The following is a 25,208-nucleotide window of genomic DNA, read 5'->3' on the forward strand; positions in this document are numbered from 1 at the left end:
TCAGAACTTCTGCCCTCTACATGCAGCGTGCAGCTCAGAAAGTCTGTGGATCAGCGCCGCCTCCAGGCTCCTCACAACCGGCAGGAGGTCCGGGTTCTGGTCCCGTCCCAACCCAGATGGCCCTCCCTTACTGGTGTCGCCTAGCAACAACCGGTGGAAGTCCTCTTTGTCCAGCAGCCGGTCCAGATTCTGCAGGAAGAATCCCTCACAGAACCGGCAGAGCTCAGCCGCTGCGTGACGCTGCAGAGACGCAGGGAGAACCAGAACCAGATCCATAGGAACGGGTTCAGAGAGAACACGTTTCACTGAGGTCCAGAAATAAAAACGCCTCTTTGGTTTTGAGCAGAAGATCAAAGCTTCATCCAGTCAGCTTCAGAACATTCTGCTGCGGTTCTGGGGGGTTGGACTCGTGTTTCGGTACCATGGCGACCCGGTACACGCTCAGAGCGTCGCCTCGCAGCATCGCTGCAGACCGTCGAGCTGGAAGAAGGAGGCCGCCGGCAGCAGCTGCAGCATTTATTTAATTCTTATTTAATTATTAGAATGAACAACCATGCAGATAAAAAACTGAACTGAAAGATCTGCTGTGTGAACGCAGTCCTTGTTAAAGTTCAGAACCTTTCAAATAAAAACCTCAAACTTTTTTCCAGACGTAAATCCAGTAGAAAACCAAACAAACCCTCCAGACGGAGCGATCTGCAGCCCTTCAGCTCCTCTGCAGCACAAACAGCTCATCATCATCTGCATGAACACAGGAACAAACCGCCTCCATCACCACCACACAAACCCGATCCCGACCCGGTTTGGTCGGGATCCACAGGCCCGTTCCCACCTGGAAGGTGCTGTGGGTCATGTGACTGATGTGGATGACGTCGTCTGGAGAATCGGCGAGGATCTACCGGAACCTGACGGGACCAAAAACAGCGATACGTTTCCTAAAACCGGGTCAGAACACGGCGTCTCAGCTCAGCTCTGCTGTCCGTCCAGCAGGACGCCACCTTCAACATCTGCACCGGCCTCCAGCAGCAGCTGCCAGAGACAAACAGAGACTAACATCATCATACTGCTTCATCCTGGCTCCAAACGGACTTAAAGCCGTCAACAAAACCAGGCTGTTAAACACTTTTATTCAGAGGAATCCCTGAAAAGGCGGCTTAACCTGAGTTAGAGGCAAAGAGTTCAGCTGAACCACACAGAGGTCAACATGCAGCACAGCAAACGTCAGCGCCACCCAGTGTCTGCTGCCGGGATGAACAGACGGGTGTCAGACAGGAACCTGAAAATGATGAAATCTTGTTTAGAGACACAGAAACCCAGAACAAACCGGGTCGGTGTGCCGTTACCTGCAGGTGGAGCTGAGCTCCGGCCTCGATGAGCATCTGGACCATCGCTTCGTCTCCTGCTGCAGAGGCCAACATCAGGGGAGTCATTCCCTGCAACATTTATACAGATGAACAACTAGAGATGAGATATTTCATAACCTTCATATATGTAGACAGTAGCAGAACCAAAGTTCTGGTATTACTGGACCTCAGTGCAGTGTTTAACACGGTGATCGTCATATTGTACTGGAGCGACTGGAGAGCTGGACGCTCTGACCCACTAAACTGACTGGTTCAAGTCTTAAAGAACAGGGACTTCTTTGTATCAATAGGTAATTTTTCATCAAAGCGGACAGAAGTCACATGAGAGGTTCCCCAAGGTCCAATCCTTGGAGAACCCATCGATACACGGAACAAATGCTCAGAACAGATCAATCAATTAATCAATTTTATTTATAAAGCACCCTTCATAATAAAAGCAGTTCAAAGTTCTGTACACAAAATAAAAACAAACCCACAGAAACAAACAATTACCCACTCCAACCCCACATGGAAAAACACAACAGCTTGTAAAATTATTATTATTCAGGAAATACGTTAAACAGATGGGCCTTGAGCTGCTCTTAAAGACACCAACAGCTGGCAACAGATAAATATGTGGATGTGCCACAACTTCTCCAGCTCACCAGAAACAAACTGAAGTTATTATCTTTGGACCTAAAGAGGAATGATCTAGAGTTATAGATCTAGAGTCGATGCACAGATTCAGTTATTACAGCTGGAAACCAGCAATCAGGCTGAAATCTGGTTTTAGTGATGAACTCTGAACCTTCAGAGCCACATAAAGACAGTTACAAAGTCAGCCTGCTATCACCTGAAGAACATTTCCAGGAAAAAAGGGATTTTTGTTTCGTGGCTTTCCATGAAATGTTTTGGTTTTTTGTTTGTCGTTTCATATTTTCATCATGTAAAGCACTTTGAACTGTCTCTTTACTGAAATGTGCTAAACAAATAAACTTCATTTGAATTAATAAACAGTTAAAAAGGGAAAGACAGAAACAAAGACAGTACTCCCTCTGCTGGTTGATCAAATTAATAGCTCCTCTGTCCATAAGTCCCTAAAAGGTAACTTATGTCTAATTATTATTAACTTTATTCTTACAGAGTTATTGGTCACCATGGAAAAACAAGGACACATCGTTGAATAGAAAGACAAACTTCCACAGTGCCTCTAAAAGTAATCACTTCCTTGATGTTTTGCCCTTTTACTGCTTTAATAAATCAATCATGATCCACAACAAAATAAGTCAAAGTGAAAACCTATTTATACAAAATGACAAATATCGAACATAAACTGCATAAATATTCAGCCTTTAAAGTGACTGGCTTCTCCCTTCCTTTTACTTCAGGGAGGAGCAACAGAGTCATGAGATTCAAACGTGGCTCTCCAGAAATGAAAGTGAAAGTTGGTCAAAGCCTGAGCTGCTGTGGAGAAAAAGCTCCCTGTTTCCTTCAAACTGAGTTCATGATTTTCTGCTCAACAGACTGATACTGGTGAGTTCAGCAGAAACTGGTTTACTGGGTTTCTACCAACAGAAATTATAAAACTTAAGACTTTTCTTGTGGATCATCTGAAGCAGGGGTCTCAAACTCCAGGCCTCCAGTCGCACTCCTGCAGTTTTTAGATGAGCCACAGGTACAAAACGCTGGAATGAAATGACTTCATGACCTCCTCCTGGTGTAGATCAGTTTTCCAGAACCTTAATGACCTAATTATTCTGTTCAGGTGCAGCAGAGGCTCATCTAAAAGTTGCAGGACTGCGGCCCTCGAGGACTGGAGTTTGAGACCCTTCAGATCCTGAAGGGAAGCAGATAACAGTTTATAGTTGTTGAATTATTAATTCTTCCTGGTTGGTCTGTTTTCCTAAGTTATTCTGGTGTTTTTATTCCTGAATAGTTTCTGGTGTTTATTCTAGTTTAGTCTTTTCATTTTCTGTCAGTTTTTTTACTCCTTCCTCATCAGGTTTTGCCGGTTCATGTTAAGTTTCAGTTTATTTTTCAGCCCTGATTATTAGTTTGTTCCTTTGTATTATTATTGCCATGTTCTTGTATCGATGTTTTGGTTTCTATTTTCATCATAATTAGTTTCATTTATGATATTTATGTTTGCTGTTCATTTCTTTGCTAAGTGTTGCTATGTTGTTGGGGGAATTTGTATTTTCTTCTTTTAGATACATTTTTGAATTTAAGTAAATATTAGTATTTAAAGTTTAATAGTTTGATTTTCATTTCTGGGTGTTCAGTCAAACTTAGCTGTTATTTGTTAGTAATGGTATCATGTTTAGTTTCCCCTATTGTGTCTTAACTGGTCTGATCAGCCAGCTCACCCTGTGTGTCATTTCTTTGTTAGGTCAGTGATGTTTGTCTGTATTTTGCCTGAGTTCAGTTTTGTTTCATTGAACTCGTTTATGAGCTCAGATTATCTTTTTGTCATTTATGAATCTTTGGGTTAAAATGAAAAAAAACAACTATTTTTCTAATATTTCCTGTGATGACTCCTGTTTTCAACTCGGTCCATCAAAGTGCCTCTAAATCTCTACATACTAAAATAAATGCCCCTTAATCAACTTGTTTTAACTGAAGTTTCCCTGATTTGTCCTCAGAGTTCAGAAATGTCTTCTGGCAGCAACCTGCAGTCTAAAGATCAGTTTCTTTGCTCCATCTGTCTGGATGTGTTCACTGATCCAGTCAGCACATCATGTGGACACAACTTCTGCAAAACCTGCATCACTCAGCTCTGGGATGGAAATGTTTCCTACAGGTGTCCTCTGTGCAACAAGCATTTCGCCTCCAGGCCTCAGCTGAGAGTCAACACTTTATTAAAAGAGATGGTTGATCAGTTCAGAGGTGAAGCTCAGCAGGAAACCAGCAGCAGCTCAGAGCAACAAGCTGCCAAACCAGGAGAAGTTCCCTGTGACGTCTGCACTGGACCCAAACTGAAGGCCCTGAAGTCCTGCATGGTGTGTCTGCTCTCCTACTGCCAGACTCACCTGGAGCCTCACCTGACCGCTCCACGTCTGAAGAAACATCAGCTGATGGAGCCGGTGGAGAACCTGGAGGACAGGATGTGTCTGCAGCACGATAAACCTCTGGAGCTGTTCTGTAGGACCGACCAGACATGCGTCTGCTTGCTGTGTCCGGTTTTAGACCACAAGAACCACGAGTTTGTTCCTCTGAGAGAAGAATCTGAAGGAAAGAAGGCAGAGCTGAGGAAGACGGAGCCTGAAGTTCAGGAGATGATCCAGGAGAGACGACTGAAGATCCAGGAGATCAGAGAGTCGGTGAAGATCAGTAAAGATGCTGCAGACAAAGAGAAAGCTGGAGGTGTTAAGATCTTCACGGCTCTGATAGAGTCTGCTGAGAGAGGCCTGAAGGAGCTCCTCAAGGAGATCCAAGACAAACAGGAAACTACAGAGAAACAGGCTGAAGACTTCATCAGAGATCTGGAACAGGAGATCTCTGAGCTGAAGAAGAGGAGCTCTGAGGTCAAGCAGCTCTCACAGGATGAAGATCACCTCCACCTCCTCCAAAGATTCTCCTCCCTGAAAGATGCTCCACCCACCAAGACCTGGACAAAGGTCAGAGTTCATCCACCATCATATGATGGGACTGTGGTGAGAGCTGTGGCTCAGGTTGAGCAGAAGATCAGGGAGACGATGATGAAGAGGATGATGGAGACTGAGATGAAGAGGATCCATCAGTTTGCTGTTGATGTGACTCTGGATCCTGATACAGCTCATCCTAAACTCATCCTGTCTGATGATGGAAAACAGGTGAAAAATGGAGACGAGAAGAAGAAACTTCCAGACAATCCAGAGAGATTTGATCAGTGTGTTAATGTTTTAGGACAGCAGAGTTTCTGTTCAGGCAGATTTTACTTTGAGGTTCAGGTTAAAGGAAAGACTGAATGGACTTTAGGAGTGGTCAGAGAATCCATCAACAGGAAGGGACAAATCACACTGAGACCTCAGAACGGTTTCTGGACTGTTTGGTTGAGAAAAGGAAATGAGTACAAAGCGAATGCTGGACCTTCAGTCCGTCTCCACCTCCATCCTGGTCCTCAGAAGGTGGGGGTGTTTGTGGATTATGAGGAGGGTCTGGTCTCCTTTTATGATGTAGATGCTGCAGCTCTGATCTACTCCTTTACTGGCTGCTGCTTCAAGGAGAAACTCTACCCATTCTTCTGTCCATGTCCTAATGATGGAGGTAAAAACTCTGCTCCTCTGATCATCTGTCCTGTTAATCAGGCTGATCGTTGATCTGATGAAGATGATGAAGATGAATCTGAGTGACTCTGCAGGTGAAGTCCTGCTGCTGGAGAGGAGAGTTTGGAAACATCCTCAGCAGGAAATCAGTTATTTTCTGCTTCTGATTAGTTATAAAGTCAAATCAAATTGTTTTATCTCAGAGTTTATTTCATTGTCTTACTGATTGTTTCATCTTGTTTCCTTTTTCTTGTTTTATTGATGATCAGTTTTAAACCTGCATTCAATGTTTCAACCTGTTCATCAAATTAAACTGATTTCTAATAATATTAACATTTAAATCTTGTTTTTCCTCATTAGTTCTGCTTCTTGGTGGTTTGGTCTGAACTTTTAATCAGAAGTGTAAATAAAACATGTGATGGATGAATAAAAATGTGAAATATGGAATCAACTGCTCCTTTATAAGGTTATATCCATCTTAAAAGCTGCATGGCTGAATCAGGTAACTCCTTTTCTTCAGTGTTTGTTAGCTTCTTGGTGCAGCTCAGTGCTGCTGCCACTGGTAGTTTGACTGCAGGACCAGTTTGTTGTTACACCAGCTGAAGGCCTTGCTGGGATCCACTTCTCAGGTTAAAGGTGTCTGGTTTTCAGATAGTTTATGTTTTACTGTAGATTTGTCTACATTTGCTTTGGCAGTGCTGTGGCCATGAGGCTGTTAAGTGACTCCATGGTTGGTCCGTATGGATTTGATTCAAAAAGCAACTTTATTCTTTATTCTTTGTATTTTCTGTGTATTAAAATTATTTATAGATCAATAGTTAGGTCTATATAAGAATAATATCCATGTTCCTGTCTCAGTTTGTATGACATTAAGAAAAGTACCAGAACTTGTTTTTCCACATAAAGCCCTGGTTTACACAGTAAATGCCTTGTGTCTTCACTCAAAGCCCCTAATCTAGAGTAAACTCTTACCCAGGACTTACTGGGTCAGGCGAGGAACCAGTAATAACTGCTTGCACTTCTAATGGTTTTTTTCTTATTTGTTTTTGTCCAAAGAGACAAATTTTGTTGGTCAGAACCGATTTGATAAATAAAAAGGCTAAAACATAAATGAGGGTGATTACTTCTTTTAACACTGTATGTTGTAGCTCCAATTGTGTCCAATTAATCTACAGAAGGTACTTACTCTGTAAGTCCCTTCAACTTTCCCAAACTTTATCACTGACATCTAATTCTGCAGTTATTAAAGTCTCTCAAGTGTTTAAAATTCATGTGTTCATATTTTAGGTTTCTGCTTGTGTGACATGTTTAGTTTTTGGGTCTAAATTTCCTGGAGAAAAAAGCCCAACCTGGTGGTCCGTGGTGTTGACGCCGTCGGCTCCCAGCAGCTCTGCAGCCTGTCGGATCAGATCTGCTGGGCCACAGGAAAACATCCAGAAGCCCAAATCCAGCAGGAACTTTCCTGCAGCAGCTGAAGCATCCAGATGTTTGAAGGACTGGAAACAAAACTCTGATCTGAAGAGGGAAAAATGAATATCTTTAAAATACTTTAAATGCATTCAGAGACTCCAGGCTGCTGACTTTGGGAGGATTCCTGCCTGGCAGATCATTTCCTTTTATTCATTTCCTATTTTTTATCATGACTGGGTTTTCTTTTTTAGACAGCAGAATATTTTTCCCAAGAATCATAAACAGAATTAATGTCCAAGTTAAAGCTGCAGGATGTAACTTTTACTAAATTATATTTTCTCCATATTTGTTATAAGTGTCATCATGTCGTCAAAGTGTAACAAGAATCGTTAATCTGTGAAAACATTGATCTCCTCCTTCCTGAGCTACTATTGCTGTCTGAAGAAATGCACCACTACCGATCAGCAATAACCAATCAGAGCCAGGAGGAGGGGCTTAGTGCTGTCAATCAATGCTGCTCAATCTGCCAATGGCAGAGAAACAACGTACCGTTCCAGGAAAACTGTTTATCCATCCTCATCAGGGGGCCATGCTAGCTAGCCTTAGCATAGATAGGAGGCTATGTTGTGGGGAACCAGCGGTAGTGTAGCTGGGAGAAAGAGGGAGGGGTGAGCATGAGAGTGATTGACAGCGGTAAGACCCTCCTCCTGGCTCTTATTGGTTGTTTCTGCAGTTGTTACTGGGAGCTCTAAGAAGGCAGACAAGCTCTACTTTTTTCACACATTATCTGTCTTATACTGTGATGAGATAATAATAATTTTAAAAAATTTGTTAAAAATATTTTTTTAAAAGTCACATACTGCAGCTTTAAGTGAGAAGAACCATATCCCTTCATTATTTACTTAGAGATCTGATCCTTGTTACCTCAGCTGTTGGGGCTCACAGTCCAGTCCAGGGAGGAGCAATCGGGTCGTCTGTCTGACATCATCACTGTCCACCAATAAGCTGCGTCGATGTTCGGCGTGCAGCACAGCAACCCCGATCCACTGCACGAGAGGAGGGAGGAGCAGGAACGGCCTGGACGAAGATAAATCATAAAGAAGGAGGTAAAATACGACAACCGGAGCTCAGATCAGTGCAGGACAACACAGACACACCTTTCCCTGCTCAGCATCACAGCTGGAGGCTCCAGGTTGGGATCTTCCAGCGATTCCACCTGAGGGTTGGACAGGAAGGAGTAGAGAGAGCGGAGGGCAGCAGGAGCCCAGGAGACTGGAGGCTGAAAGGCCAACTGAACTCTGCTGACTGAGGGACTTGAGCTTCACAAGTGCTGCATGTGATGCATGAGATCACCTGCAGAAATAAGGACTACAATATTTACTAAACATGTACATCAGATGCAAAAAAATCTGAATGCGTCCAAAGAATTTAGGAGTAGCCAGGTTCCACTGATGAAATTAATTACTAACTGTGATCATAATCACTGTGACCAATGTTGAGACCTTTACTCCAGACATGCACACACAAACTACGGACAGAAAGATTCTACACAAAAGCCTTTTGTTTTATATGGAAACTTTCTGTAGAAACGAAACTTAACTTTAGTTCATCGGATGACCACTGGGAGGACCTTAGTGACGTAACACATCAGCAGACCAGGAGGCGGACCTTAGGATATAAGCAATGTGTCTTCCGTGTTTGAGCAGATGCTGTATATTTTCGGGTTTTTACACTTGACATCCACATAAGCCTGTAAGAGTAAGCGTCTCTTTCTTTTTAGCGCTAAAAACAATAAAATAAGTAAAGTCTGATTATTTGTGTCGGCTGATTTCCTGCATGTGTGGTCACATGGTTCCGGTCCATCAGTAAACTCATACGATAACACCAACTCTCCAAAAGAAGCAGTAAGTTCCTTTAGAGCAAGGGTGGGCAGTCCTGGTCCTGGAGGGCCGCTGTCCTTCAACTCTTAGCTGTCTCCATGGTCCAACACACTTCATTGAAATAGCTGAAGTATAGCACCTCCTAAGTGCAGTAAAGTTCTCCAGAGTCCTTCTAATGACCTCATTATTTGACTCAGGTGTGTTGAAGTAGAGATACACCTAAAAGTTGCAGGAGACCGGCCCTTCAGGCCTGGAGTTGCCCATCCCTGCTTTAGAGCTTACCAGTGTGTGTTTCAAGGCAGAAAGACATCACTACTGACTTTACAGAAAGCAGCTGCAGCAGCCCATCAATCCAGAAAACAGAATTATGAAGAGCTTTTCCAAGAGCAGGTTGTGCAGAGGAGATGTGTGCATCCCTGATATTCACATAACACCAATTTTATTTTCTCTTTTTGGTCTGTTTTATCTTCTTCAACAATGAGAGGAAGCCCAAAACTTCGTTAAGGCTGGTGGAGTTAAAGGAAAAGTTTTATCTTATGTCTCATTTCCACTGAGCAGTGCAGCATGGGTCTCTGTGGTTCTGTACACCATTTCGTCAGTTAACATAATAAAAGTGACCCGGACCGCAGATTGCAGATGTGACTTTAATTGGGAAACATTAAGAGGTGTTGATACTTAATGGCATGTTAAAACATTTACTCCATTCCGTTCTGGTGGTGGAAGTTAATGAGGTACGGAGGCCTGCAGGGTGTGAAGGTGCCTCTGTTTTCTATATACAGGCCACATATTATTCATCTCAGGGTGTGAGGGATGCAGGTGGTGAATAACGAGGCGTTTCAGGGGGAAGTCACAGTTTAACCACAGACTTACTGAGCTCAGTGATGCTGCCTACAGAGGTGGAGAACAGCGACTGCTGCAGTGTCTTCAGCTGGACATAAGCATCCTTCCTGCTCCCCATTGGGTCCTCAGGAACTTTTGTGTACGGGCTGAAAGGGGCCGGCAGAGTTAGCTCACCTAAACACACACACACACACACCAATTAGTATTTTTCTTTGCTTAAAAACAGGCTAATTGTAACCCACAAGAAAGGTTACTTCAAATACACCTGATAATAGTAGATGGTAGGTACGTTAATTTACTTCAATGCCAACACTACACAAGTATAAAGAAAGTCGGGCGTGATCTGAAGATTTTAAATTCACGGGAGCCTAGGTGTGAGCAACAACAGAGGAGAGCACATAATTTCTATAAGAAAGGGTACAATTTAATAGAGTGAACAATTGTGGATCCACATTTACAAATAAACAAAAATTGTGCGCTTTTGAAACAATAAAATAAAACAAATAACCCAGTCTTTTCAATGTGCCAGTAAAATGTTCATTCAATGTCTCACGGCTAGTGACCAGCCGGGTCACCATCTACCAGTTCACTCTACCAGTTCACTCGGTCCTCTGGGATGGGGCTCGCCATCCAAGTTCTGGAGAAGATGATCTTGGGGTCTCTGAGTACTACAGGCCAAAAGTGCACCATAACAAAAAGAAAAGACAAGGCCAAAGTAAAGCATCTTAAAATACAGGATGCTAATATCAATAAAGTTTAAGGTACAATTCAAAGAGATCTTTCATCATTTCTCAAGTTTTTTCCATGTTGTACAACAATATTCAAGTTATCAGAGTTCAATATTACCAACACATCAGTAAAACTAAAGAAATTAGCTTATATGTGGTAAGAAAAGTGCCAATGAAGTACATCTTTAACACTATATTAATCATCAGAATGTGGATTAAAAGCTCACATTCGCTCTGACCTACTCAGAACAGACAGTTCCCAGGCAATGCCAACAGAAAAGCCCATTACAGCACGATGAAATATTAGAACATGTGCTAATAGAAAAATAAGTGCAACTACATAGAAAAAATACAACATTAACAACAATAAAAAATCTTACAATATAATTTTATTTTTATTAAATTTGATCAGTTACTAAGTATTTTATCCAATTTTCAGCAAATTTACTGAGCCAACTGCCGAGCACATGCGATCACTCACCGATTTTCCCGGGCTTCAGACGCTCACAAGGGAAGCTTTCTGAGATTTAAAAGACGCGGGTTGATAGCAGCTCACCGTGGCTGCATAGCAACCGTCTCTAAGCAACCGTGACGGGGGGCGGGGCATCCTATTCAGGTACCAAAACCTCCTCAGCTTTCCTGCAGCTCACCTTTCGAAAGACGATTGCTTCCTGGGTCCTCCGACCTGAACAAGCTTCTTCTTTACCAGCGAAGTGTGAAGTTCAGAAGTTTACATACCCTGGCAGAAAAAGACAAACCCAATGACTTCAATCAGGTTTAAATGCTGTAATTACTAAGTTTTGTTCTGTGACATGAACAAACTAATATTTACCTCAGAAATTGTATATCTTTGTTATATTTTTCACCTAGCTGGCCCGATGAAGCAGGTAGATTATAGTGGATTATAATCTATAAACAAAACATAATAAGTCATGGCTAATGTTGCAGGAGATTCTCAAAACACAAAACGTTTGGTTTCAGCTAAACTCCTCAAACTTTCCATGAACCGTTAGACACAAGATATCTACTGAAACATGCTAACGTGATTAGCTGGTGATCTGCTTGTTCACTAAGCTAGCTAGAGCTAATAAACTGTAGCTAACGCCATTTTCAGGAGGTAACACAGGTAACAAATAACACTGAAACATTTCTGCTGATAAAAGTAAAAACGCGAATTAATGGAGAAAAACTATTTATAATAAGAACTACATGGTGCCTTTAAAAAGCTAACAAAAACAAACTGAAAATATAGATTACAACTTTCTTTGTTTTAACTGACAGCCATCTTGGTAGGCAGTTGCTATGGCAACAATAAACAAGCCACAACAATACTAGTACATTACAATTATTACTCATTTACAATTTTTGAGTCTTAAGCCTGATATTAAAAACGAGGTTTAATCAATCCGACTCAACTTTCAACAAGATTTAGAAATCAATAGTTATAGTTTTTATCTTTTACTTTGTCATGTTGTTTACATCTATTTATTATACATTTTCTTTCCCACTCTCTTTTTCCTCTGTACAAAAGAAAATAAATGTTTGACTAAACAAGCAAAATTAACTTTCCAAAGTATAGATATTGAAAAAAGTTCTCCAGATTATCATATATGGCAAGAATGTCAAACTCAAGGCCCGAGGGCCAAATCTGGCCCGCCATAGCTTTCTATGTGGCCCTCTAGACTCCAAATTACAGCAATAGGCCCCTCCAGTTTTTCACAAATAACCACAAAATTCACACAGAAATCAACAGATCCCCACATTTTTCTGAGTTTATCAACATTTTTTCTCAAAATTGACCAAAAACATTTTGGTTCAAGTGAGCGCTGTCTCAGCCTGACCTGATGTCAAGTTATAGTCCATGACCGATAGAGCGATTAATAAAAGGTCACATTTAACATAATTTATTAGAGCAAATATCGTAAAAATTTCTTACGAATATTTCTAAATTAGTGCCACGAAATCTGTGATGTTGATGGCAGAAAACCACAAAAACAATCCTGGATGGACTGATTAGTGTGAAAAGATGTTCAATATGATGTTATTTTAAGGAACACTTTTAACAATTGAATTGGTTTTTATCAATACGATCCGGCGCAACAGGAACTTTATGAACATTCAGATTTTGGCCCAAATGGAAATGAGTTTGATGCCCTGATATTTGATTAAAAACGACTGAATCCTGGACTATTTTGAATGTAAACAAGAATAAAGAGGAAGATATTTGGTGGTGGAATGATGTCACTCCACCAGCAAAGGAAGATTCTGTGATGTCACTGGCGATTCAGTCTGTGATGTCATCAACTGTAGGATTGTATGTAACACAATTCTGCATATTTTTCATTGCTTGCAATATCACTGACCAGTTCAGACGCAAAGCTCTTTCAGGTAGATTACCAATCGAGGATTTTACTGATTGTATTTAGGAGAAAATGTCTCATTATACGCCGAGATACCACAGTGGGATGATGGGACCCCACGCGAGAAGGGGAGGCCAGCAAAACCCCCAAGGCAGGTTCCCTCCTGCACACCCGAATGCCTTACACGGGGAAATCCACAGGCTGAGTTACCTTCTGGAAATGGAGAGAGCCGGGAGGTTTGAAGACAACCAGAAACTGTCCCACCTGGAGGCCGAGCTGGAAGAGACCAAACTCCAGTTAAAAAAGCAAAAAGCTCTCAAAGAAACTTTTATCAACCAGGCCAAAGACGCAAAGAGGGAACTTGAGAGACTAGAGAAGTTCAGTGATCCAGCAGTCCGTAACACTGCGGTCATTGCTTCCAAGGTTCACAACAATGTGAAGTACATGAAGAAGAAGAACTTGCAACAAGACTTGGAGGAGTTAAAGGTGGCCCACCTCCTCAGCCAGGAAGCATTTGTGGCTGAAATACAGGCTGAGAAGAAGAAAAGTCAGGGACTCCAAGAAGATCTGGACAAACTCCAGACTTCCTACGAGGAACTGCGCTCTGAGTATGAAGCAGCTGATGCTCTGCTGAGGCAGGAGGCCGAGACACAGAAGCTTTATGAAGCGAGGCTGAGTGAAGAACAACGACTGCTGGAGAACTTGAGAGCTGAGAAGGACGACATGTTTAAAGAAATGTCCCAAAAGATTTCATTCCTGCAAGACGGTGAGAAACTTTTGCAGGACGAATTAAATCTGATCAAACGTTCATATAATGAACTGACCTGCAAATATGAAAGCGAAGTTTCTTCACTAAAACAAGACTTGGAAAGATGTCGGCAGGAGGCGACAGATGAGAAAGACGCCAACATGGAAAGAACGAAGGAAAATCTGCAGCTTATCAACAATCTGAGAGCTGAGAAGATGGAGCTCTTCCATAAAATGTCCAGAGAAATCACAGTTCTGCAAAAGAGAGAGAAGCAGATGATAAAACTGGACCAGTTTAACTTCTTCTACGAGGAGCTAAAATGTAAATATGAAAGAGGCATTATGGATATACAGCAGCACCGTGAAAAATACCAGAAGAAGATAAACCAGGAGGAAACTGCTCTTTCAAACAGAGAAAAGAAAGACAAGGTTATGCATGAAAGAAACAATTGTGAGCTGCAACAACAAGTCGAAAACCTTCAGCTGCAGATAAATCAGGAGCGAAAAGATCATCTGGAGAAATCAGAGGAGGACAAGGAGCATCTAGAGAACCTGAGAGCTGAGAAGGAGGAGCTCTATCAAAACATGTCCAGAGAAATCACAGTTCTGCAAAAGAGAGAGAAGCTGCTGATAAATGAACTGGATCAGGTTAACTTCTTCTACGAGGAGCTAAAATGTAAATATGAAAGAGACATTATGGATATCCAGCAGCAGGCTGAAACGTACCAGCAGGAGAGAAAAGCTCAGCTGGAGAAATCAGAGGAGGACATGGCGCGTCTAGACAATATGAGAGCTGAGTTTGCCGTCCTCCAAGATAAAACAACAACTGAGATTCAATTCCTTCAAGACAAGGAAAGGAGTGTCCAGGCTGAGTTAGAGAAGGTTAACAGTTTGTACCTGGAGTTAAACCGGCTGTATGAAACTGATGTCACTGCATTAAAACAGGAAGCAGCAAAATACCAGCAGGAGAAAAGTTGTACGATAAATGATTTGGACGGAGAAAGAGAGGATGTACTGCTGCCCGACACTCTAACAGCTGAGGAAGAAGATCTCCATCAAAAACACGTCCCAGTTTCCCAAGAGGAGAAAGACTCACAGAACCAAGTCAACCCGGTTAAAGTCTTCAGTCCAGAGGTTTCTTCGGAGGAGGAACTCTCAGAAAAAACATTAGCAGGTTGTTCCACGGATCCAGAATCCACAGGAGAGACTGAGATCGCTGGAGAAACCATCCTGGAGGATTTAAACAATCCAGATATTAAAACCCTGCAGGATGGTCAAAAGAAAAAATCAAAATTTTCAATTTGGAAAAAAGTCCAAAACATTCTGCGATTGAAAAAGCCAAAAAAAACCCCAAAATATTGAAGACAATCAAGAACATGTTTAATGTTCTTGATTTGGATATTTAGAGGAGAAAGACGTGAGAGGTCTGTGAACGGGGCGCCATGCCACGCTCCGTCAAGAGGAAATTTAAAAACCATGAAGTTTTTCCCCATCGACTAACTAGAAAATAGATCCCTTCCCGACCCGATTGGAAAAAACGTGGGCAGCACGGTGGTGCAGCGGTTAGCGCTGCATCTTCACAGAGACCATCTGTGTGGAGTTTGCATGGTCTCCCCGTGTTTGCGTGGGTTTTCTCCGGGTGCTCCGGTTTCCCCCCACATCTCCTAAAACATGTAGGTCAGGTCAGTTGGTCACTGTAAATTGCCCCCAAAACACTTTAAGGAACTCCAACCATGTCCAGTATTATTGTTAAACCTGTAAAATGAATTGAATTAGCCGAACGTTAGCCGTTTTCCCTTCGCTGGTTTAGTGGCAGGCGGCTCAGTGCCGCAACTAGGCTCAGTATTTATAGCAACGTATTGATTTAAGAATTAAAATTTCTTCTTTTAATAGTAATAATTTCTGTTTATTTTCACTGTACTTGTGCTTTTATGGTTTGTCCCTTAGTTTACCTTTTCTACTCACTTTTTATATTAAATTGCACTGAATTGTAGCTCGTTATTCTGTTTAAATCTGTATTTTAAAGAAGATTAGCAAAAGGATCATGCAGTGGCTTTTTTAGGGCGGCTGTGGCTCGGTGGTAGAGTGGTCGTCTTGTGACCAGAAGGTTGTAAGTTCGATTCCAGCTTCCTGAGCCACATGTTGAGCTGCCCCGGGGCGGGGCACTTAGCGGCAAGTTGCCCCCCGACCTGCATGTGGGTGTAAATGTGTGTGAATGTGACTGTAGTGTGAAGCGCTTTGAGTGGTCAACATGACTAGCAAGGCACGACACAAGTTCAGTCCATTCACCTTTTTTCTTTGATAAATCCTGTTTCTTTTTATACCAAACATAAAAAAGCTGATTTAACAGGTTTGGATTCTTCAGGTTCCAAGATGTTAAATTAAGATTAGAGTTAATCTGTACAAAGTATTAGATTATAATTGTTATCATAATTTAATACTCCGGACCATGAAGAAGCTCAAACTTGTTATATCTGGTTTGTTTGTTATAAGAAAAAAACAGGTTTTATCATAAATAAAAGTTACTGTGATCTTTCTGTTAGTCTTTATTTAGAAATACAGATTCAAGATAGTTTAACAAACTTAACAAAAAAGTGCAATTTAACATGAAAAACTGTAGAAAAGGTAAAAAGAAGAACAATCTATGAAAGTATGAAAACAGAGAACTTAATCAGAAATTATTTCCATCACAGGAAGAAATCAATTCTTAGATGAACATTTTGTAATAAATATAAAGCTTTTGTGTTGTTGAGCTTATGTGTTGTCTGCTTGTATAAAAGAGAAGAAAAAAGGGCAGGAAATGCCTAATCCAGTTTTTCTTTTAACCAGCTTTATAGCTGGTTAAAAGAAAAAGTGTTTTATTTCTGATGTTACTTCTAGGTTTGGTTTGTCAACCTGGGTTCAATTCCCAGTTCTGGAGAATCTGCTGCATGTCTTTCCCTTCTCTCTCCTCCTAATTTCCTGTTCAACCTGTTAAATTACGGCCTAAAAAACTTTATTCGAGCCTAAAAGACTTTAAAAAACTAAAACATACATTTCACCTCACAACTGGACCAACAGTCAGAATATGCTTCCCACCACATTGTGCTCGTTTAAATAACAACTTTCTTCCTCTCTCTCATTTTCTCTCTTTCTTACATAATTAATAGGTTACTTAATATTTACACACACACACACACACATTTACACGTCCCCTCCATTGGCTGCCACCTTATCGTGGTGGGGGGGTTTGAGTGTCCCAGTGATCCTAGGAGTTATGCTGTCGGGGCTTCATGCCTCTGGTTGGGCCACCCAATGCAGACAGGTCCAAGGTGAGGAACCAGAACCAAGTGCAGCCCAAAGATCCCTTATGATGAATACGACCGTTGGAAACAGGGGTTCTGCTCGCCCCTACATGAGGTCCCACCCTGGAGCCAGGCCTGGGGGCGGGGCACGTTGGGGAGCCCCTGGTGGCCGGGCTTTAACCCATGGAGCCCGGCCGGGCTCAGCCCGAAAAGAGCCCATGGGTTCCGGCTAGAAATAGTCGGACTCACTGCAGTGCATGGCTCTGGTTCTGGAGCCGGTCTCCTTGAAAGGGGTTGGATGTTCTCCCACCCTGGAGTTGCCCCTTGTGAGAGGAGTGGGCTTTCTTGTTGCCTCCATCTTGGTGCCTGTACGTTGGGGTGAACAAGAGGATAGCCTCTCCCTCTACCTACGGGTTTGGGTCGGGTTCTGACTGTTTACCCACCTTTTTAAGTCCTTGGAGGGGGTACTGGAGAGTGCCCCTCCTGGGAGCTGCCTTGTTATACTGGAGGGGTTTTCTCCGTTGGGTCTCTGGGCTCCCTTAGAGACGGGGTGAGAAGCCCAGGAATCCAGGAGTCACTGATGTGTTTACATATATCCAGGGTTTCCCCCAGGGTATTATAAGCCCCCTGACCTCCTGCATCAAGGTAGGAGTCAAGATGAAACCCCACTGCGTTGCTCTGCTGTGCAGCTCGATGTGAACTGCAGGTATAACATGTGGTTGTGCTTGAAGAGGTGCGTTGAGTGAGCAGTGAGAATGATTTATCTTTGTGAACAAAGAATTATGTTGCCCAGCGTGGCTCTGTGTCTGCGCTGTAAACTTTATGTCTGTGTTCTTAACATCTTTTCATACAAAAACAAGATGGCGAGGGAAGAAACGCAGTTTAACCTAATTTGGTTCTAATTACAAAGACAGGAAATCCACCTGCCACACATACGGCTGAGAGAGAGCGAGACGGGGAGGCCGAACAAAACGAAGCGATTCTTTATGTGGGAGGATGACAAATAACCTGACTGTCCCAGTGTCTAATACTTTTAAAAATCATATTTTATAGGAAAGTATATTAATGTGGCAATAAATGGAACAATAATACCAAAGATGTATCTTGATTTTGACCTTGAATTTCGAACTAAACGTCAAAAATGTCACATGGACTGTTTGGCATATGAGAGATTATTTTAAATACTTGACCATTTTCCAATGCATATACTGCAGCATATCACTGTAAAAATCTTTAGCATTTGGATGTAAACATAGAAATGTACTTATTGAATACAATTTGATTCCTATTTACATGCATGTTCACATCTAAATACAAGCTGCTCTTTAATATTCTATCAATCAATCAAGTTGATTTGTTTTGCAAATTTCATCAACAAAATGGCAGATTAAAGGGCGTTAAATAATAAAAACACAAAAATATGTTTAATGTACAATTCAGTTCAAATCTTTACATTTGAACTGAATTGAAAACAAAAATTAAGTCATAAAAAAAACATATAGTCACCAACTGAGGAACCAGAAACTAATATTACATTTTGTCATCATTGAAATCATCAATACATCCGATTTGTTGGTCAATAGACCTTATAACAGGGCCGCTTTTCATTGGCTGATGCCCATTCTACCTGGTCTCACAAACACACTTAGCTTCCCGTTAGCTAAGTGCAGCATAATGGTAGAACTGATACAACTTCTACACCTTGAAGCCTGTCTGCTACACAGTCTGACGTTAGCTAAACAGATCAATATGCAATGTGTCTGTATCTGACATACACTAAAGATTTTATTTTAGCAGAAAAGGCTTTGGACTAAACTGTTACTCCTGTTAGCCACGTTAGCACCAAGTACAGCTAGTAGATCAACCATCGCTGTGTTCAGGGAAGCGCTGATTAATAATCGATAAATAAATATCAAGCCTGGAAACTTGATATCATAACGGACTGAATGTTATGTTTTTACCGTAATCTTTGCTCGTCTTGCGGGGCCCAGGCGGTTGCCACGGTAACAGGTGTGCTTAAACTACAAAGAGAGAGAGAGTAAAAAGGTAGGAGTGGTTTTGAGTTGATCACCTGTTCAGGTTATTTTACCTTTGTTTACCTTTGCTGTGGCTCATTACAGCCGCTGTAGTTTCTAAACGTTGGACTAATTACCTCGTTAGTTTGTGAGTTTACGTCATTCACAACAAACATCAAATAGAACAAATAGATTTCATTAAATTTTAACAAACAAATGGCTTCTACCGCGGTAATTATGTGAAATTAAATTAATTATATCCCAACTTCAGAAGATTTGCCTTTACCTTTACAGAGCTTATTGGTTCCTCCTATCAGTCTGTAGCTTCTCATATTGAGGTCAAAGTTCAGATCTACCATAACTGACTGACACCTGCTGGCCTCAGGTTTGCAACCAGCTTGTGACTGAGAAACCAGTAACCTCCTCCCAGATGATGACATGAACCCGTTAGTTCCTCTGTCCATGTAGTAGCTGATATATTGTGAAAATCCAGTAGAAATGATTCACTAATCAGTCATGTTTCCATAGAAACAACTTGACATGTTTCCATAGAAACAACTTGTCATGTTTCCATAGAAACAACTTTGTTTGTGAGACTTGTGGTCAGGTGGGTCGGTTGTGGGCGGAGCTTGGTAAGGTCCATTTAGCTGACCTTAATATTTCCTGTGTTTGAAATGTTGTTTTCTGTAGATTATAAACCTTTTATTTAATTCCCATGATGATTTGAGATTATTTTATAGTAATGATGAATGATTCTCCTTCCTTGGATTGTTTACATCATTTTCCTCTGGTTTTCAGAAAACCTGCGTCTCCTGCAGGAAATTACGTCCAGCGCTGCCTTTCAGGTTTTCTACTTCCTCGTGAGATTTCTCTTTTTTATGAAATGTTTGCATTTTCAACCTAAAGGAAGCCATGACAGCCGACGGGTTTGCTTCTAAAACATGAGGAGGAAAATGTAAAGCCGTGTGGAGGGTCAGCATGTCTGAGCGTTTCCTCTGAATTACTTCAAATCTGTCTCTTAATAAAAACGGATTTACTATTTTGAATTATATATTTTGCGAAACTATTTCAACATTCTTATTTTATTACCGGTTTCCAAGATTGTTCATCAAATTTGACAAGATGTTCCAGGCTACTAGCGGAAACAAACGTCAGCTCTGAGCTCTCAAGCGTGTCTGACTCAATCTGAGCAAAATCTCAGCGCAGCAGTTAAAGGGGCGGGACAATCAACCTTATTGGCTGATGTGAAATCAGACTGTGCCAGCTATTGGTTGTTTAATCCGTCACTAAAAGCAATCACTAAAGGCATATTTCACAGTTTTTAAAGATTTTTAGCACTTTTTATCTATATTTATGAACATATTTTTAACTTTATTACTTTTTAACTCTTATTGTAGAATAAGACATGAAATCTATTTATACTTTTTAATCTTGTTGTAGAAGAAGACATTAAATCAACATCTATTAATTTTTTTTACTTGTTTTTTTTTTATCGCCCCGCAAGGGGTCTTTTTGTGGGCTCTAGTGTCCCTTTTTTTCAAAGTAGGCTGACAGGAAAGGAGGAAGACATGCGGTAAACGTCGTCGGTCCGGGAATCGAACCGCGACAGCCGCGTAGAGGCTACGTTTGCCTGAATATGGGTCGTGCTAACCCCTCCGCCACCACGGCACGCCCCTTTACTTGTGTTTTTAAGTAAAAACACAAGTTATGGGTTACATAATGATGTGGAAAAGTGTTGAATCAGAACCAAACAGCTTTCAGCTTCTATCCACCACAAATCTGAACAAACTTTGACAAAAACTGAAAAACAGCTGAAACAGTGAGTTAATTTAAATCTAGACTTAAAACTCACCTGTTTAAAGCTGCTTTTGATAAGCAGTAACTGAAACATTGATCAACATGTTTGATATGTTTGCTTGATTATTTTGATGATGGCAGTTGACAAAATGTTTGCTTGTTTCATAACTGATGACTGTATGATTTTATGATGTAAAACACGTTGAACTGCCTTGTCACTGAAATGTGAAACACAAATAAACTTGAACTTGAATAAATAAAAAAACTTGAATAACAAGAGGTGATTTGAATTCACATCAGTTTGTGTAAATGTCGAGTGATGAGTTGGAACAAAGCAAAAATGCAAACTACTTTTAGAAAAAAAAAAAGAGTGAAGGTAGATCTTTATAATGTTTTTTTATTATTTAAAACCAAAAGAGGATTTTAAGCATTATTGGTGATTTTTGTCAAAGAAATAAAAAACTACAGCTTTATTATTGACAATATTCCTATATTAAAGGAAGCCGTTAAAATGCCATTAGTACAGTGATCCAGCTATAATCGAGCCATTAGAGAGGAAATGTGTTTTTATTTCTGCACCGAGTCAAAACATCCAAAAAGCATCAAACTGAGCATCTGACTCCAGCGAGGTTTGTTCCTCCAAATGACCCGTTTCCTGTCTGAGGGGGGTTCATCATCCTCTCCCTGATCCACTGATACTTTGGGGTTCTTGTAGATCCGTCCGCTGATGAACGGATCTCTGGGACACCAGGAGGAGGAACATGAACGACTTTATCGCACATATGTGAACTACGAACAGCAGAAAGTTTTTCAACTGTGAATTTTTACAGTGGCTGCTTAACAAAGCTGCAAGATTTTAATTGTGAGGCATCGTGGCTGTCAGAAATTGTCTCTAGTTTTCTATGCTACAAAATACTACCATTTTATTTTATTTTTAATTTTATTGTAATCAAATGTTGCCTTCAGTGGCTTGAGAAAGTATTCATACTCCTAAAAAATGTCCACTTTTTGTCAACCATGAGTTTTAACATCTTATTAGTGACACTGACTGACAAAGAAAATCCTTGTCCACTTCAGGTGGACATTCAGTATTTAGCTCTGCAGACAGTCGTAAAGATGCTGTTTGTTCTCCACTTGGGCAAAAGTAATTACTTACTTTGGGTTTTATTTATGGGTGTATGAGTAGCCAAGGCTGAAAACATATGTACACAACACAGTTTTCAGATTTTTGCTTGTAATTAAAGTTCTACTTCATGTTGGTTCAGACACATTAAACCATAATACAGTTCACTGAAGCTTGATTTACCAGGCAGTGGATGTGCAGCAGGTCCTTTAGTGTCTCTGGTGTTTGCTGAGGCGGGTAGAGTACAAAGAAATTATACTAACCAGCAGCACTACTTCAACATGTTTACTCATGTGAAAGTAAAAAGTAGTCATCTAAGCATAAAAATTACTCAAGCTAAAGCATAAAAATAGTTCATAATAAAATTACTCAATCAAAAATATTAACTACAGAGTAGTAAAAACTTCTAAAAGTCTCTTTTTTGTCCACAAAAAGTTACTCAATGTAACTGAGTAAATGTAACTTACTACCTAACTTGGTGTTTAGGACTGTCAATAAAATAAAAACAAATATTAAGAATCATTTTATTGGGTTTGCTGAACTCACCGTTGGTGTTCTTCCCGCAGATCAGATGCTCGTAGAGCTGCAACAGTCCCCACAGCCCCACGGCTTCCTGCAGCAGCTCCGGGGTCACCGGGCCGCAGCTGACCCCGTCAGAGGTCAACAGGCCAGGTGCAGCGCCCGTCTCGCCACCTCTTCCGCCAAACTTTCCACGCACGCCGCTAGGCAGATTGCGGAGTACTCGTGAACGCGCACCGACACGCGTGTTTCCACCATCCACCGGAAGAAGCGGCCCACGGAGAGCAGTGTCCCCGGAGTTCATGCAGTGCAGAGAGACGGCTCTGACCGCGGAGGAGACGCTGCGCTCGGCCAAGCCCCAGCTGAGCACCAGCCGCACGGCGCTCTGCACCTCCAGGCGGGAGCACCGCCGGTGGAGCCCGCTCTGCCGCTGCGCCTCCCGGGACACCCTGAACACAGCCCTCCGGAGCAGGACGGACAGCCGGTGGACGGCCTCCGGGGCGAAGCAGTCCCCCCTGGAGACTTTCTGCACCACGTCCCGCAGCTCCCGCTCCGTCCACGGATACTCATCCAGCTCAGGCAGGCAGGGACACTTGGACAGGGCGTCCACCGAGTGTGCTGCTCACCGAGTCCGAGCTGCCGTTCCTGCTGTACAGAGAGCCGGCCTGCTGCCACCACGAACACCGGCGAGGGGCGCTGGAGGGCGGCTGAGACTGTCCAGACCTGCCGCAGGTGGACAGGCTGGCTTCGCCGGCTATATAACCCGAGTCTAAGCTCAGGTCCTCCAAGGTTTTCACCAGCACAGAGTTGGACATGTTGTCCTGAGATTCAGGGCTTTTCTGTTCACTTTACCCACAGCAGAGGAGGTTAAACCCGGTTTAAAGGGGAAAACTGACCAATAACACCCGAGTTTCAACATCACACCTGGGATCAGTGCTGCTTTACAGCGCCCCCGTGTGGCCAGAATGGACGAAATTAAATACAGTAACTCAATTAAATGTCAAAGCAATGAAATAATTAAATGCTAATTTTAAACGTATTAAAAGTCTTTAAATCATTAAAATGCAAACGTAGCTGATGCAAATAATAAATGTATTTGATTATTGGTTCCTGTGGCATAACATGAATGATTGTCATGTTTTCAAAGAATCAGGAATGACGCTACAGGAACAGAAACCTGCATCATTCCAACTCTGCACACGATGCTAGAGTATGTGCTCCACAACAGACACTTTCTCTGCCGTCAGAATTGGTTTCTTCTGTTTCCCCCTGAAGTGGACCAACATCTACTCCACTTTAATTTAAAATTACTCCCCTTTAATTTAAAGCGAGGCAGGATCTTATTATTTCCTTTTGAGGTTTTTAAATACTCTTCCTCTGTCTCATTTAACTCATCTTCTTCCTACAGACACACCAGTAAAAGAACTCCAGCCAAACCAGTCAGCTTCTCTTAACTGTGACAAGGTCCAGTTTGAGAGCAGAAAGATCACAGGGCTTTTGGGATTTTAATCAAGATCAGCAGAAACAAAACGGCCTCACTGTGGGCGGTGACAAATGTTTAACAATAAAAAGAAGCACCACACACTCTGAGGACAAAGGATATACAAGATGTATTGTTGCAGAATTGGATTTTTTAACAGTTACAATTGAAGATCTATTTTTAAGACACTGAAGACCAAGAACCTGTTTTACTGAAGCGACTTGGACCCACAATTTAACGTTTTATCACTTAATGAAATATTATAAAGATATTCATATCTTAGAAATTAACAGCATCAAAATTTGAGTCCTGATTTTAGTTTAAAGTTAAAAACTTTTCTAAAGTATTTCTACTTGTTTTAGCTAATCCACAACTAGAGACGCTCTAACCTAAAGCAACCACTAGATGTCAGTGTTTCCTTGTTTCTAATCCCAGAGCGGAGCAGCTTTAACCCAGCGTTGCCTCCTGGATCTACAGTCAAATTCAAACACAAAATAATTTATCACCTCAAAATCAATGTTTCCATTATGCAACAAATAAAACTGAATCTTAAAGGAGAAAATAAAGAGTTGCTGTTCGAACCATAAATAACTGAGCTACAAAAACACTTCCTTATATTTAGCTCCATGTGTACAATCAGAAGAGTGAGCCCGCTCACTGTGACAGAGGTTCTGTTTGGTCCAACACCTGCAAGTTGTCCACAGAAGAACTGAAGCCGATCCAAATAAGGCATCCAGACATTGTTATATACAAAAAATAAAAACCAAAGTGTGACTAAAGCAGTTTAAAAAGGCAGACTGAGCAGGTCTACGTCACCAAAAACTTTACAAATCTAGAAAAGTGTAATTAGTAAAGGGGGAAGTTTCAGAGCTTTACTCCAGCTAGAAGTCCAACCGGAGCTGGAAGAAGATTGTGAAGTCGGATCACCAGATGGAATCTGATCTGGGTTCATATTCATCCAGCGTCTCTCAGCTGAAGGACAAAATCCTTCAACTTTTATCACAAACTTCCGCTAACAGCCATGTTTTATGCATTTGGCATCTTTGAAAATGTTCAGGGGACTTGGCTTTTCCTAAATAATTTTTTCAGATAAATTATAAAGCACAAATTTGCCAATAAATCATATATTGACAGATTTGAGCCTGAGGGTGATATAATATGTTTTAGCTCATCATTGACATGAGTACCAACATGTTTAATGTTAGCACCTTAGCATTAGCTTCCACTAAATAATTTGTTGTTGTGGTACTTTAGCATTAGCTTGTATTACATACTATGTAGTTGAGTAAGGATTTGGTTAGAGAGAACTGGATAAAAACTTTAACAGGAGTGTTTCTCCACCCAGGAAGCTGAGACGGCTGATAAATATGGACCCTGCTGTTACGTTCGGTGTTTCCTGACCGAACCCGCCCGACTGCAGTTTGACTCTGTGGGATGA

General features: G+C 41.5%; 2 protein-coding genes and 1 pseudogene across 2 annotated transcripts in view; 1 reads left to right on the forward strand and 2 right to left on the reverse strand.

Annotated features, from left to right (window-relative positions):
- Positions 1-23,637, reverse strand: LOC114142687 (ankyrin repeat and BTB/POZ domain-containing protein 2-like; annotated as a pseudogene).
- LOC114142717 (E3 ubiquitin-protein ligase TRIM21-like) lies at positions 2,542-6,034 on the forward strand. The gene is made up of 2 exons (XM_028014130.1): positions 2,542-2,876; positions 3,986-6,034. The coding sequence occupies exon 2, from the start codon at positions 3,995-3,997 to the stop codon at positions 5,639-5,641; it is 1,647 nt and encodes a 548-aa protein (XP_027869931.1). The 5' UTR covers positions 2,542-2,876; positions 3,986-3,994; the 3' UTR covers positions 5,642-6,034.
- A 241-nt stretch (positions 23,638-23,878) lies between the features above and the next one.
- The window catches only part of LOC114142718 (USP6 N-terminal-like protein), a 17,239-nt gene continuing 15,909 nt past the window's right edge, over positions 23,879-25,208 (reverse strand). The window contains exon 14 of the mRNA XM_028014131.1: positions 23,879-25,208. This exon is cut by the window's right edge and continues 706 nt beyond it. The gene's annotated coding sequence lies outside the window, so the exon portion shown is untranslated.

Source organism: Xiphophorus couchianus, chromosome 4 (assembly GCF_001444195.1).
Source record: "Xiphophorus couchianus chromosome 4, X_couchianus-1.0, whole genome shotgun sequence".
In the NCBI taxonomy this organism is placed as follows: domain Eukaryota; kingdom Metazoa; phylum Chordata; class Actinopteri; order Cyprinodontiformes; family Poeciliidae; genus Xiphophorus; species Xiphophorus couchianus.